Source organism: Pteropus alecto, unplaced genomic scaffold, assembly GCF_000325575.1.
Source record: "Pteropus alecto unplaced genomic scaffold, ASM32557v1 scaffold20, whole genome shotgun sequence".
NCBI lineage: Eukaryota > Metazoa > Chordata > Mammalia > Chiroptera > Pteropodidae > Pteropus > Pteropus alecto.
The window spans coordinates 36,237,883-36,254,644 of NW_006436298.1; the positions used below are offsets into that span (position 1 = coordinate 36,237,883).

The window sequence follows — 16,762 nt, forward strand, 5'->3', positions numbered from 1 at the left end:
ACAATCTCTCTTTAATACTCTAGAAGTTTATATTATATATAACTGCAGAACACTAAATTCTCATAATTATTTTTGCTGAGTATTGTGTCAAACTTCAAGAGTTAATCAAGAGTTATGAATATAAATATTTCATACAAAATATCATTTATGACAAATACTATTTCTTATATGAAACTATTTCCTTAAAAAACAGGTACCATGTACTAAAAACAGTACAGTGCCAAGTATTTCCTGTATACACATTTCTAATGCAAACTAGCTGTAAGCTAGAGAAAATAATCAACTACCTAACAAGGCAGACTATATTCTTCCATAAACTGCCCTATGAAAAGTTATTTTTAAAGAAAATTTTTTTGGCTGTAATTTCTATTTTATTGACAACTACTAACTGATTTATTTCTAATGTTTAGAAGTCCCCATTTAAGCACTGAAGGCTCCTGAGACCAGAAAAGATTTTGCATTTAAGAGAGTAATCCTATGAAATTCTCTACTTCATATTCTAAAGACAAATTAATACATATACTACAAAACTGCACTATTCGCTATAGGCCCCTGGCCTCAGATGGATGAGCACTTAAAATGTGGCTAGTCCAAATTAGTAAAATACACACCATATTTCTAAGAATTAGTATAAAAGAAGAATATAAGCTATATTAATAATTTTTATATTGATCATATGTTGAAATGATAACATTTTGGATCTACTGAGTTAAAAGAATCATATTATTAAAATTCAGCTATTTCTTTTTAATTTTTTAATGTGGCTGCTAGAAAATTTTAAATGACATATATGGCTCACATTATTTTTTATTCTACAGCACTGTTACAGAAATAGCAGACTCAATATCTGTTAATATTAACCCCAATCCACATCGTTAAATGTTTTATCATTATGACTTGAGATAACATCTGAGCTTAGATTCAAATATACCTCTTAGTCTTAAAAAAAACAAACCAAACAAAATCTACTCTAATCTTTTTCATCATGTTCTGTATGCTGGCAACTCTGCTAAACTTTGGTTAGGTATGAGTCTGCAAACAGGCAAAAGGGATATTTTTGGGAGATGAAATGTTCTAAAACTAGACTGTGGTGATGATTACACAACTATATGTATTCAAAAATCACTGCATTGCATACTTAAAACCAGTGAATAGTATAGCATGTAAATTATACCTCAATAAACCTGAGTTGTTTTTTGGGTTTTTTTTGTTTTTTTTTTTTTTTAAGTACACAGCTAGAGCCTAGCAGCACTAAAGTGCCATCTAGAAGATGCATATAAATTTCAGGTAATTCAAATATAACTGTCAATCCACCGTATGACTCGATATTGCAATTAAAAATTTTCTGAGTATCCTTCTACCTGCAGAGGGTCCACAAATTCAATAATGGATTATGGAACCACTAATTGGAGGTGTAAACTGAAAAGGACAAAGGGAACATTAGAGTAGCTGAGAGTCGAAGTTTATTTGCCTTTAGAGAAACCCAGACCAGGCATTGATAGCCCTTGTAAATGTACAATACTGTCACAAATCCCTTTACCCAGTCTAGGCACTTTATAATTGAATATCTACTGGTATTTCCTCATCTCAGTTAGTATGCTGGAATATAAGAAACTTCCTACCCTACACTAATAAAACCAAATAAAAGAAAAGACATGAAGACAAATTAATAAACAATTTCCATAGGAAACTGAAAGCTAAACTGCTGTTTTCTTTTCCTATTGCAAGGAGAAAAAAAAGTAGCAGACAAATCCAGCAACTGAAAAGTTACAGTCAATTTAGAAAAGAATATTGGTGATTAATAAATTTCAAGTTAAGAATACAGGATCATTTATGAATTGTTCTGTCAGACTTTGGAACAAATTATTTTCAATCTAAACACTGTGAGATTATTCACCATGGATACTCTGGTGCTACTACCTTTTTGTTTGTTTGTTTGTTTGTTTTGAACATCATTATCTCTAACAGCAAAAAAATAAAAATAAAACCAAAAACTAGTTCTACATTTTTTCACTTCATCAAAATAGGTTTAAAGAACTATAATTCACACTTTCTTTTCACTCAGGAAAACACATTAAAGTAAAACACAGATTAAACCTTCATGGACTTGAACCACTCACTATATATTCTTGTGCTTTTTGTGGCTTCTCTAGCACATATTTCCAGAGCTCACTTTACCCCATATTAAAAAAAAAAAAAAAGAAGAAGAAAACAATGGGAACAGTAATAACACAGGAAGAATTCACACTGAACAATGAAATAGATTTCAAGATGTATGCATGTATACAAACATAAACACATATAAAAATTTGCATAAACACAATGAATTGCCTCAAGCTCTAATTTTAGAAGTAAACTAGGTAGATAGTTCAAAAGTCAAAGAGTCATTTGGAACGTTAAAATCATTTAGGAATGTTCGTTTAAGGCAGCCATAAAAATCAAGGACCTATTATGATCCATTCTAGTTATAAAATAACTCAGGCATTTAGATAAATCTATGAATACATTTGTTATAGTTGCAGACTGAGGTTACATCACAATTGTAAATGTTTATGAAGTAGTTAGTAATAGTTTATGAGTTGAGTGATACTTTTAAAACTGAAACATACACAGAACATTCACTGAACTGACTTTGTAGAGATGATTCTCTGTTGTTGAATACAGGATACCACCAGCCACTTCACACAACCCAGACTACTGCCCAATCAACGTGGTGACCCCAGCACACAATAGGCAGGTTTTTGTACTGTCTTATTCATGTTTAAATGTTTTAAGACTCCCAAAATAAATGCACATAAAGATACAACTATATTTTTAAAGACACCCACAAAATAATCTAGGTATCAAAACTGAACTGCATTTGTATTGTATCCATAGTTTCTATGATACTCTATTCTCTTCTTATTTCTGGTATTTTCAAAACTTAAAGTAGCGTAAGTCAACTGACAATGAAGTTTATCTTTATCAAATATAGAGAAGAGCTTTTTCTTTAGTACAAGATATTGGCAAACTCTTAGAGCATACCAAAAGTAAAGCACTAACATTTAACCTCCAAAAAAATTAGAACTTATATAAAATGTTCATAAAGCTCTAAAATAAATGATTTTAACCTAACAGTATGAAGCTTGTGCTTTCTCAATTTCCAAACAGCCAAAAAATTCACACTGAGGCACTATTCAATTTCTTAAGAGTTTAGGTCAAAGAACTGGCATCTACATCTTGGTGGATTTCTGTCATATTCTCCATTCCTAGACACATTGCTATACCAAACAATGTGCAAATAACTGTAAGAAAACTGAAATGCCCTATCTTAAATAACTATTTAGTTTAGGAATAAAATCAACCAAAAACATCTCAAAGTTTTTTACAGGCTATGCAGAAGAGAGGTAAGAATGATTTTTACAGGCCACGTAGTTTGAGAGAAAGAGTTGATTTAGGGGACCATAGTGCTACAAGTTCAAACACATTATGCTTTTTGTAAGGCTTTTCGTAAGTCTCCATAAAAGTTGATTAAAGTGCTTGCCATGGCTGTATCCACTGCAGACTGAGGAATCATCCCGCGCAGATCCGTCTGAATATAGCCTGTCAAAAGACTCTGGTTTGCATTGTCTTTAAGTGGAACACAAAACCAACCACATGGATGGTTATATCCACGAACAAATTCTGGTCTCTTTTCATTCCAGTCAAGACTTATCCCTACGAGGCAATTTTAAAATAATACTATTAACAGCAATGACTGACATTAGTCTAAAAACTCTCGTTAAAAATATTATTGGATTTCTTATTTAAATATTTTTCTTCTTATCCCTGTAGATGAAAATTAAGCCCCAAGAGGGACCATGGAAAAACAAACGAACAAAAAATATTACCAAATAGAATTTGGACAAGGGGCTAGTAGAAAGGTAAGGGAAAAGTTCTAATCCCTTCAGAATAGATGATATCTATTGGCATCTTGGTAACTCCTTGGAAATGAAGAATCTTGACTGTAGCATCCAGGCCTCAAGGTGCCAATAAAACTAGGGTACCACCACTTCTCCCTACAGGCGCTACCATATCCAGCTTTGATACTGACTGATTAAGAATAAACAAGTAGATGTTTAACTATAACTGTCAACTCAACTATGTACATTAAAAATATTAATTTACCTATAAAATATATCTCAGAAAGCAAGAACCTTCTAACAGCAGTATTTTTAATTTTGAAAGAAAAATATTATATAACCCAAGGAAAGAAAAATATTCTAACACATACCAAGTCTATTTTTGCTACGTATATGACCAAGAAGCTGTTTTCTGTTTTCTCTTTAGAAAGAAATCCATTTACTGGACCTCTTTCTTAAAGGCAGTAATGTGGTCCATATGTGTTAGTTATGACCTGGAGGATACCATGTAACTGGGAATAAAAATTTATCAGAAAGATTTCAGAACACTTCTTGATATTATTATTTTAATTCCTAGGGTTCAGCATTTGCAAACAAAGCTTAGTGATTATAAAATAAGCATGAAAGTTAAAAATATTTCTTGCATAGAAAAAAACATCCAGCCTAGAAAACTCAAATATTTAAAATAAAATGAAGTATAAGATTTGAGATCATTACCACAGGATAAAAGCCCTTCTTTATGGCCTACAGTATAGGAGAAATCAACAAACTCTCTTGGAGAAATGATATTCCAAAGCTGACTAGCAGTAGTGTAACGCATCACACAGCAATTCTGAAAGAGAAAGGGTAACCGGTGTCACTACTATAGAAACACATACCAAGATTCATATATCATAAGTTAATCTTTAGTAAAAAAATTAATACTCATTTGAAGTATATTATAATTAGTATTAATAACAATTCTTGTAGTAAATTCTTGACAGATTTAGATCTCTGGTCTAAGTCTCACTGCTATGTATGCACATGAAGAAAATATATAATCAAAATATAGAGGTAAATTACCCAGTATCCGAATCTCTAATTCAATACAGTCGCTTTGTATCCTATATGATATTTAACATGGAAGTAGGTAGTGTAGACTGTAGGTGTTTTAAGATAAAATCCACAAATAACTGACTAAACACCAAATGGTTCAAGAAAGAAATTCAAACAAGGCAAGAACTGAATTAATAAAAATAGAAGAGCAAGCCACTCTGATTACATAATTCCCTAATGCCTATGGTGGCATTTTTATCTTTAGTCTTTGATTTTGGCTTAATATTAATGGAAAACCTATATACAATTAGCTAGAAAACTAATTATGATGGTGATGTTTTCAGAATTTTAAATTTCAGAACCTAAAGTAGTTTTACAATTAAAGATACTGACAATTTTCTTAAGCAGCAAAGGATACTAAGGAAAACAAACTCAATTCTGACTAACACTCATTAGTTAATATGAGGAAACCCAAGCTTTTTAAAAGGCAGCAAGACTTCCCCTGTGAGAGCTTTGCCATCACTACTTATTCTCAAAGCAATGAATGCAAGTGTGTATACGTGCTCACGCCCACATGTACATGCTTGTTCTCTCTCTCTCTGTCTGTCTCTCTCTCTCTCACCCGTGCACACACGCACACATACATACACAACATTTCTAAACATACCTCTTCAAAGTGCTCCAAAATATCCATTGAAGTCATTAAGCTGTCCCAATCCAAGCGACAGGGACCTGGGCGTATATGGTCTATTATACTATTGACAACATCATCTATAACACCTTGAGCTTTGAAACTGGAGAAAACAAATATTAAAGTCAAATGCTAATAGAAAAAATTTCAGCTTGCCCTCGTAGTTCAGAGCTAACTTCAAAAAGAATAAGAATTAATGAAAATTTTTTTAAAGGAGTAAATCCTAACAACTTTTCTGATAAATTAAGTTCTATCAATTATTTTATCAGAATGTACTTTGTCCTCAAACCTAATAAGAGATCTGAAGTCTATATTATTCATTATTATGAACATAGTAAAATACCTTTAAGGTGTGATGTAGCCACAATCTGCAGAACACTGTAATGCTTCCATTTATTTTATATGCTATTCTTTTCTCAGTTATGCTCTAATATGTTATTAGTATACACATATTTTTACTCTGACTTTTAAAAACTTTTTATTAGGAACAGAAATATAGGTCACCGAGGAATAGAAAACTCAGGATTGGCTCATAAATAATATCAAAACTTGACATATTTTAATGGTGGCATTACATATCAGTGGGGAAAGGATGTACTATTCCATAAATGCTGCTTGGATTCAACAGTTATCCTAATGGACAAAATAAAAACTGAATCCCTTCTTCACACCACTCAAACCAATTAATTCCAGATAGACTAAATACCACTATGTAAAATGCAAAACTTTAAAACTTTAGGAAAAATATACAAGTGACCACCTCAGGATACAGGGTTTTTTTTTGTTTGTTTGTTTGTTTTTTAATACACAAAATACACACAAACAAATAATACAAGATGGTTAAAATTTAAAACCTGTATAGCACAAATGGAAAAATAAGTAACTTCTTTAAAAACTAGTCACGGACTAAAAGAAGATATGTGCAACACATATAAAGACATATTAATTACTATATAATTAATTCCTATAAACCAATAAAAAAAGGACAGGCAATCCAAAGATGGGCAAAGGACATGTTAAGACTGATCTGAAATGTTAATAAATTTGGAAAAGATGCTCAACTTCACTCATAATCAAATAAATACTAACAAGATACCATCTTGTATCCCTCAGATCGGCAGAAATTATAAACTTAATAACAAGTATTGAATGGCAGGGGATAAGAACTCTCAAACTGCTACCACTACTTTAGAGAACAATTTGGCAATGTCTAGTGAACTTGGCTGACGTGTATCCCTGAGATCCAGGTATACACCCCAAGAAAATCACACATGTGTAGGAGATACCCAGAAGTTTACTATAGCATTATAAATTGACAACAACCTAAAATTTATCAGTGGGCAATAAATTTGCAAACAGATAAACACACTGGCGTATATTCATATAGAAGTGAAAGAGTAGATGGCTAAATCCTGACAACATAATATTGAATGGAAAAATTAAAAGCAAATTATTAAAGGAAACACACACATGGTCAAAGTATGAAACAGGAATAATACACACAACCTCAAGACAGCAGTTACCTCCAGGGAGGAAAGAAAAGAGAAGAAATAGGAGATAAACTGGCTTCAATCCTATTAGCAACATTGGGGAGGGGGGTAGAGGGGCTGGTCATTGTTGTTTGTTTTTAAAGCATCTGATGCTGTTTTATCATTTTATAAGTTTATCAAGTTCAAACTTACACTATCTCCCCCATCCTAAACCTGCTCTTCTCTCCTGGGTCTCTAACTTGCAGTAAAGGATGGGGGTGGAAGTAATAAAAATTAATCCAGTCACTCAAATTAGAAATCTAAAATTCGACTTTCACTCTTCATTTTCTCTTAACCCATTCCAATAGTCAGAATTCAGAAGTCACAATGTTTTATCAGGATGATTTCCTAAATGTAAAGTGCTTAGAACAATATTCGGGTCTCAATAAATGTTAGTAGTCATCTCTTTCATGTTTATCTCTGCCCTTTTCAACTCCCATGTTTTGGACTTAGTTTGGGTATTCTGTGTCCAATTGGACACTGCATTAGTCTCTAGTTCTTTTGATCACATATCTCTTTAAGAATCTGAAAAAAGAAGACAAATGTCTTCCCAGGAATATACACACTGACACAAAATTTTGTATACAATTTTGGTGGAACTTCAAGAAGTTAGACGTGGACTCCCATAGTAAAACCTCTTCTCTGAATTCTCCATGCTAATTTCACAATGTTATCAGAGTAAATTCAAAATCCTTTGAGGACCTGGGACATGAGGGTGGAGGTTGAGCAGAGATTAAGTGTGATACTGAATTCCTTAGTTTAGCATTCAAAAATCCTGCAAACATATGCTTTCCCCACCCCCATACTTTATGCTCCAGCTTTACAATTACAATTTCTACTTCCCTAAACAAACTCCTTAAAGTGTTTCCCATCTGTATTTATGTAGTAGATGCAATTCCCTCTGCCTGGTATATGAATGAGTCCTCTTCATTCCCTAAGAAATTCTAATTCTTCCTTTAAGTCTCAGCTCAAATATTAGTTCCTGTATGAAATCCTTTCATATCACCAAGCATAATGCTCCCTTAGACTGTTTATACTTTTCAGCCCCCACTGGGAATTACTGATCCAGAGAATTAACTTCCATACTTGCTTACAATGTTAATTCAACTCCAGTTTCCCTGTCCTTGTCATAAATATTGTATTATATTGTATAACTCATCTTTCTAGAAATACTATCACTGGTATTACACTTCAGAACATTCTGTATATAGTTAAGTGGGGCCAGACCCCAGTTTCAATTTTTAAAGGGGCTGAGTCCCAAGGATGTGAACATTCACTCCAATTGCACAAGCCAATTGTCCCCACTGGCTTTGAAAAACAGTATTTTTTTCTGGTTAAAGACATAATTCATGTTCAACTATATGCGAATATCAAAAAATTGGAAATAAAAATCACCCATAAAATCACCATCTAGAGGTATGTATTTGATGTTAGATAGAAACATATCAATATATAAAAATATATACTCAACTCATAATTGTGCTACATGCAGTCGAATATTCTGCTTTATTCACTTTGGATTATATCTTGAGTATTTTATGTTTTTAAATAATTTTTGAAAATGTGCTTTTTTTAAACACTACAAAATATCATATATGTTCCAAAGTTTAATCATTCTCCAACTGTCGATTATTCAAGTTGTTTATAATTTTTAATATTATAAGTAATGCTATGAAGGAAGAGACAAATACTTAACTATTATCTTTCCAATGACTTCCTAAAGGTAAATTCTTAGCATAAAGTACGCTACAGCACTGAGTAAATGCAGAGTATTAGAAGGATCTTATATATCATGCTAAGAAATTAATATCTTAAGTCATTTGATTTCCTTCTCTCTTTCTTTTTTGATATCATTATTTATGATCCTAAAAAATAAGGCTTTGAATTCATAAGGTGATATGCTTCTCAGAAAGTCTAAATCTTAAAAGCAAAGACCAAATTTTACTGGCAATGATCATTTAGTGATCGTAAATATGTGTATGTGTAAAATGTTGAGCAATGTCTTAAGAGCTACATAAAACTACTAGAATTTACTTACAGATATCCATTAAATTCTTCTGAAGGTTTTCTCCAAATTGTTACATCTTTCTAGAAAAATCAAAATATGTTGATCATTATATAAGTGGAATCTTGAATATAAAACTGAAATTTCATAAGTCTAGAGCATTGGTCTTTGCATTAAAATAAAACTTAATATTCGGATATGCACAAAAGTCATTTATGCCATCAAATGATCCATATTTGAATTTCCTCTGTTTCCTAAAGTTCTTTATCCTTAAGCTATAGACCTCCAAAAAAGATTTTTCAATAGCTTAATGAGACCCAAACACTGTGAAGATTCAGTGATGGCACCATCTCATTATTATTTGCCTTATTCCAATCTTATCTACTGACACACTTAGACTTAAGACATTAGGAATGCTAAATATTTCATTCTGAACTTGCTTATGTCTTCTACAATATTAAACAACTCACATCTATTATGATAGTGCTACCTTGAATTAGTCCCTACATTTTTTTTCTGGTTATTTCCTAAGAAATTCTGAATATCAGAACAGCTAAGGACTTAACTGGAAGAGTCCTGAGTTCTAGGGCTGACTCTGTCAACACTCAGCCATGTGATAGTTTAGGCAAGTCATATTGGTATAAAGAAAAAAAAAAACCACTAACTGGGCACCCTCGCCAGCTTGTTTAAATAGCTGAAACTACTCCAAACTATCAATTGCTATACTTCCTTAAATTGACAATGATACATTTTATTTGTTGACTTAAAAGGCTACACTTTACTCTCTTGCTGCCAAGAGTCTATTCTCATGTCCAATATCTAAAGAACTAATTAAGGAAAACAGTGCAGGATTACTAGGTTCCTTCGTTTATGACTTGCTAAACCATCGATTTTCTTAGCAAAATTATCTACTCTGCAAATCCATCTGAAGTACGGTCCATATTTTTCCATATCATTTTGAAAGTCATCAACCAATTCATTAGACAGAAGTATACCCCAAATATAAGTAACTAAACTAATTTACCGTTTTCTTTGCGACTCGCCACTTATCATCTTCAATGATATGGTATTGGATGAGAGTATTTTTAAGTTTAGTTGCAAAAGCAGCAGCATCAGGCAGGCCTTCCATATTTTTCCCCCTGTTACAGAGACCAAGATTAGCATCAACAAACACCAGAGTTTGATGCAGTAGACAGTGGGTTTCACATGTGGCTTCACAATAGAATCACCTGGGGAACTATAAAAGATATCTATACCGGGACCCCAGCCCAAATCAACTAATTAGAAACTCTGAGAGTAGGACCTGGTCATAGGTTTTGTTTTCTAAATGCTCCTAAAGTGAATAACACATAGGGACGAGAATCGCATATTTTGAGTTGTTAAAGTAACTCATATAAAAAATAAAATGCAACCCTATTTTCTCTAATTGAATCTAGTAAAAAGGAATATATTATAAAATTCCAGATCAAGGTAATAAACTTACATAAGAGATTGTGTAATGCGATGGTTTTAGAAACACTGCTGCAAGTTTTTTGACACACTTCCCAACAAGAGGTGGAATTTCCCATAAAGAAGTAGAGTCTGCATGACTTCCCAGGATAGGTTAGAAAAGTCCATGCTCCCTTTGCAGGTTTCTTTTAGAATAATCACGCTGGGAGCCTTTGATCAACATGCAGGTATGCAAAAACTCTGGCTAGCCAGAGGCCAACAAGTGGAAAGACCCAGGGTGAGAAGGGAAGAGAGGAAGAGCAAAACCATCCCAAAGTCCCAGATCTAGAAGCCTACTTAGAGCTTCATGCCTAATTGGCATCCATGCTCCCCTCAATTTGTCTCAGTCTTCCCATCTTCACAATTTACTATTAAAATGGTAATTGAGCCAGTTGTTCAAAGTCAAAAGCCTTGAAATCACCCTTAATAGGAATGAATGGAATTCTATTCATACCACCATAACCCATTTGCCTATAATGTTCTTGTCCTACTGGTTTTCTTTTTGTTCCTCAGATAGGCCAAGCTTGCCACTGACTTTGGGCCTCTGTACTTGCAATTTCTCTGCCTGGATTACTAGGATCCCAAATCTGAGCATGACCAATAACTGATAATGACAATTTCAGTTTAAAACTCCTGTCCTTAATACGGCCTTCCGTAAGTCACTATTATAGCCTTCTTTTATCACTATCTGAAATTAACTTGTTCATTTATTGGTGCTCATTTATTGTATTCTACTCTTTGGCCATCACATCCCCAACTAATAGAGCAGGGGCCCTTGTTTGCCTTATTCACCACTATATACCCATCAACTAGAACACTGCCTGGATCACAAGAGACCCCTAATCCTTGTTGAAGTGTGTTTGCTTCAAAACAAGAATTATTTGGTCTTAACTCTGTCTCCTTTTGGTGCCATGGTACTCTCCAGTAGAATCCTAAAGGAGAAAAGGCTTTTGGGGAAGTTTCCCATTTATAGACTCATCAAGAAAAAAGTCTAAATGAAATATCAAGCCTCAAGCATCTATGAGAATAAGGCTGCAATTCTCAACTACGGATGCATATATCAGAATCACCTATGTTATATTTTGTAGTAGTTGTTGCTCTTGACAAAGACTCCATAGTTAGGTTCCTCTGAGTCTTCTTTTTGGTTAGGCTTAGCTCTAGGCTTGTCCTTAGCCCCCAGTTTTAGCAAGAATCCTGCTGAATCAGTTTAAATTTCCCCCACTCTCAAAAATTTCTCATTCTACCCTCAATCTTACCACTCTGGCCTGCCTTCTACAGGAATCCTATCAAATTGATTTATCCAGAATCCCCCTTATCCCTAACGTTTCCTCATAGTAATTTTTCCACCCACTGACACCTACCCTGCTCCTTGGCTATAAAGCTCCACTTGTCCTTGTCGTTATTCAGAAGGGAGCCCAGATCTATACTGATGTTTCTTTTTCCCATCACAATAACTCCTGAATAAGAATTGCTTTAACCACTTTAACTTCTGTCTGCCTCGTGTTTTCTTATTTTCTTCAATACTGTTTTTAAGTGTTAGGTTTCAGGACTCACTGCCAAATAGTCTGATTTAGTGGATCTGTTCTGGGGTTGGCTCCAGAAATCTAGGTCCTTTAAAAAGCATCACTGATCATTCTGTTATTTCGCCAAGGTTGAGAGCTATTAATCTAAACACTAAAAGTGACAGAAATAAATCAATGTTGTAGTCAATATTTCATTAGCACAAACACTAAATGATATAGAACTGTAGAGGAGGAAAAAAATTTTTTTCTCTACTCTTTTAGGTTCTATCTCTGGGACCTGTGAAATAAACTGACAAAGGATAGATTAACAGGAGAAAAGGAATACGAATTTTATGTGATTGTTAACATTTTAATTTGTATCTGCACAGAGGCCTTCACAGAAAATAAGTGGAGACCCAAAGAACAAGTTAGACCCAGCCCAGAGACCTATGTACCATTTTAACAAAGGGTGATAAATTGATAAGATAAGACAAGACAAAGGAAAAGGGGTTTGGGTTTCCAGGGATGGTAAATTATGGGAAGGAAAACATATGGTAGAAAACTAATAGAAGATAGGATTCTTTTAGTAAAGTTTGTTTGTGTAGACCATCTTGGTGCCAACTTTCTATCTCCAGTGATGAGTTGTTCTCCTAGTACAGCAGAGGGGAAAGGGAAGACCTTCACAAAAGGAAGTTTAGGTCCCACTTTTAGGCAGGCAGTGGGAGGGAAAACAGCTCTTTCTGTATTTGCTCTTTCCTAATTGCCTTCAGCTCAAAATAATCCTTATTCCAAAGTGGTATATTTTGGGGTGGCATATCCTTTCAAAAACATGGGAAAGTATATATAGAAATTTTAATAATACGAAATTTAGGATCTGTGTGACACAAAATGTATAATAAGTATAGATCCTACCCGCAGAATAAAAGTGGATGAGTTAATTCAAAAAGTCTGCCTGTCAGGAATATATTCCATTTCCACTTGACAGACTGCCAATTTGATAGCCGTACAATGACCTTATTCAAAGGTGTGTTACAAACAAGCACAAGTTCTTAGAGGACTGGCAAAACAAATTTTGTTTGTCTACTACTGAGATCATTATAATTAAACAATACTCTTTAAGCCCAAAGTTCACCTGCCAAGTTCCTGTGGTTGGCAGATAATTTTTTTAAAAAATGATTTGATAAAAATCAAAGATGAAATGGAAAGCTACTATCATAGATAATATTATCTCTGCAAATCCTGCACGCAAAATATAAGCAATAAAAATACTTATAAAGATGAGTATCTGAATCCTTAAGGTGCTTACCTTAATAATCATTCACGCCTACTGATCATTATAAAATCCAAATTTCTTAATATGGCTTAGGGCCCTTTATGAGCTGACTGAGCTTCATTACCTAATTTCTACTCTTCTTTCCTGGATTCCCCTATAGACAAAGTTGGTTCCCTCTCCAATGTTTTCTCACAGCAACTCTGTAATGTAATTATTCCTTTATCATCTTCTCCCACTTAACTGTAAATGTTTTGGAGCAGGAAATGTGACTTGTTCAATGTTATAATCCTTACATCTAGTATACGGTAGGAACCCAGTGAATAAAAAAGAAAAAAAAAAAAAAAAACAGAAGGCCTCAAGATATCTAAGCTGGCCCATTTATATTAATCATTCTTGACTTTCTGAATGACTAAAACTTTCATTACCATAATGAAACAATTCCTCAGAGGTCTTCTATTTTATTCCCCAAGCATCAAGTATTTACCAGATCCCAGAACTAGAAAAATGGATGTAATCCAGTTTTTGCTCTCAAAGTTAACTTATTCTACCCTTTAAATAAACTACGACAATAACAGACACTAAAACATTAAATACTCCTATTAACGAGACACTTTAAAGCTGACGGAGTAGGAGGCAGGAAAAGAAAACAACAAAGTATAAACCTGGAAAGCTCTCTTTTAGCCAATAAAGTAACCAGGCAGTTATTTCTTGTATGAATATTTTTCATCAAGCTTAAGTCAAAAAAGGAATGATGGTTACTGTCTAAACTATCTATGTGTGGGCAGCCATGGCATGACAGAGGATCTCTAGAAATATATGCCAGAACCAAGAAGGGACAATATTGGGGTTACCAAGGCCTGACACTCTCCTAAAATAACAGGGCACTCACATTAATTGACAGGAAATAATACAGTAAGCCCTACTGCAATCTTCATCTGTGGAGAATGTCAAAAAAAAAAATTTTTTTTAAACACCATTCTGAACTACCTTTTACTAATTCTTTTATTCCTTTTCTTGACCTTATATCTGGAAACTCTCCAACTCCATCACTTACCTTTTAGAAAGAACATATACCACTTAACGTTACCAGAATCTAACAGCTCCATATAAAAGGTTATATGCTCTTGACAGTTCTATTACTCAGAGCTGAGTAATGTCCATCTTCATTTTTTCCCTACTTTAACCTTTTTTGTTCATGTTTTCTATGTCCACATTTTTGAAGTGCTCACTAGTATAGATAGTGGCTGCCATTATAGAGGGGGCAGATTTCCCAGTTAAAATTTTTCTTGAGGCCACGTATAATCACCATAGTCTTCGACCAATACAACTCCAATTATTGTCAAATATGTGTCGCAGTGAAACGGTCCTAGGTTCTATTTTAACTATGGAACATCATAAACATCTTAACCACTAATAAATAGTAAATGCCATAAAAATCCATTTGGACTTATGTAGTAGGAGTAAGTAAGAATTCACTTGATAAAGAAGTTCCTATCAGAATTAACTTCCCATTAACAGATAGACATGGATTTCACTTATGTAAATAGCTTCAATTTAACATGCCATATATTTTCCTCAAAATGTTGTGCAAACCAAGCGAGGCCTTGTAAATTAAAGTATATTTTCACCTAACTTAAAATTTTCAGTATATGCTTGGTTTCCAATCAATCTTAAATTGGTAATTTAGCTTTTTCAACTCAGTCAAATACAGTAGTTTTTTAATTTTTGAGAATGACAACTAGGAAGCCTACTTCTGCAATGTGACTAATGCTCCTCTGTCTTAGTGCTCACTTGGGCTTATTTTAGTACAAGCCTTACAACAATGTTGAGGCTTTTTACAACATTTAAGTCAATATTAAATTTTAATGATATCACAGCTTTGAGTCCAAGTTAACATTCAAGTCCTAATGCTCTAATCCTTATTTAAAATAATAATAGCTAACAATATTTTTTTTCATTTATTATGCAACCAATCTTTCTGGCCACTTTATATTATCTCATTTAATCCTCATAAAGACCCTTAAGAGCCTATCCCATTATTTTTCTCTATTTTACAGAAAGGGAAAGTAGCAACAGGGTATTAGGTTACTTGTCCAAGATCATATGGCAAATAAGTGATGAAACCAGAATTCCAACCCAAGCCTTCTGCCTTCAGAGGCTAAAGTCTGTTTTGTAAAATGCTGAAAGTTGATCACAGGCTGGAGAAGACTTTACATTAAAAATCTGACATCGTAATGAATTTGTCATATTTTGTCCTGGTTTCTGAACACAAAATAGCTCAGGTAATATTTTTTGATGGTAAATTAGGGATAATAGTGACATTAATTTACTGAGGAATTACATGAGTTAACACACTTAGCATTGACTTGTAAGATAAGCACTGGAAAACGCTCTCTTATCATCAACATCTCAGCCAAAGCTTGACATTAGAGGATGGATACTATGTTCTCTGTGCATCTACTAAGAACCAGGAAGCACTGTGCCCTTCACAGAATGTGACCTCAATGAAACTTCACCACCTGTGACCTCAATGAAACTTCACCACGACCCTAGAAGCGAGATTACTGTGCCTTCCCCATTTAACAGATGAAGAAACTGAAGCCTAATCGTTGTCTTCATCCTTAAGCTGGCGAGCAGTGTAGGGAGGCAAGGTGCAAGCCCTGGGATCCTTCCAGCTCGCTCCTTCTCCTCCCTGGGCCTCTCAATTTTTTCTCTCACCTGTGAGGTCCACATCCGCCCGGACGCCGGGGTCCTCCAGCCCCACCCTTCACAGCGGCCTCCCTCACCCCACTAGCCACAACGTTTCCAGGAAAACGCACCGGGCTGGGTGCCCCGGACGCCCCCGCCGCCCGCCCCCCAGGCAGCCACACTTCCACCGCGACTCTGTGCCCCTACGCATGGGTACCTGGAAAGAAGCGAGGAGTGATGCGTATCCCAGACGCGTCAGACCCCAGACGCGTCAGACCCAGACAGGACTCGCCGCTCTCGGAAACACTGACGCTTTAGAGCTCTCTCAGCTTCCCCGCCCGCCGAAGCCGCGAGCGGCAGCAGCCAATGGGCGTCAAGCCACTGCCGGTCGCAGCCAATTGAAGGCACCAAGCTCCTCACGGGAAGGCGGGTCAACCTCCAGCCGTGCCCCCGTCTCGAACCCCGTGCCCGGAGGGCTAGCCGCAGAAGTTGGCCCGAGCAACGTGTGTTTGCTTGGATTGGCTGGCGTGGCAGCGTGCTGAGTGCTGATTGGTCGCCGGGAAATGGAATGATTCCGCGTGTTGGCAGGAGGCAGGCCAGGGTTTCCTGCGGGTCCGGGGTTTCCTGCGGGTCTGGGGTTTCCTGTGGGTTTGCCTCGGGCGGAGTGTCT

General features: G+C 35.1%; 1 protein-coding gene across 1 annotated transcript; it reads right to left on the bottom strand.

Moving 5' to 3' along the window:
* Positions 1 to 1,177: 1,177 nt before the first annotated feature.
* STARD4 (StAR related lipid transfer domain containing 4) lies at positions 1,178 to 16,463 on the bottom strand. Its single transcript, XM_006913278.3, has 6 exons — positions 16,310 to 16,463; positions 10,166 to 10,280; positions 9,175 to 9,224; positions 5,584 to 5,710; positions 4,599 to 4,713; positions 1,178 to 3,696 (listed from the first exon to the last, which is right to left on the bottom strand). The coding sequence occupies exons 2-6, from the start codon at positions 10,268 to 10,270 to the stop codon at positions 3,467 to 3,469; spliced, it is 627 nt and encodes a 208-aa protein (XP_006913340.1). The 5' UTR covers positions 10,271 to 10,280; positions 16,310 to 16,463; the 3' UTR covers positions 1,178 to 3,466.
* Positions 16,464 to 16,762: the final 299 nt, after the last annotated feature.

Excerpts from the sequence above, each read along its gene's own strand:
- STARD4 (XM_006913278.3), bottom strand. The coding sequence starts at position 10,270 with ATGGAAGGCCTGCCTGATGCTGCTGCTTTTGCAACTAAACTTAAAAAT. Across the intron at positions 9,225-10,165 it reads GGCGAGTCGCAAAGAAAACG|AAAGATGTAACAATTTGGAG; the intron begins GTAAATTAGTTT and ends TGATTTTTCTAG. Across the intron at positions 4,714-5,583 it reads TTTTGGAGCACTTTGAAGAG|AATTGCTGTGTGATGCGTTA; the intron begins GTATGTTTAGAA and ends TTTCTCTTTCAG.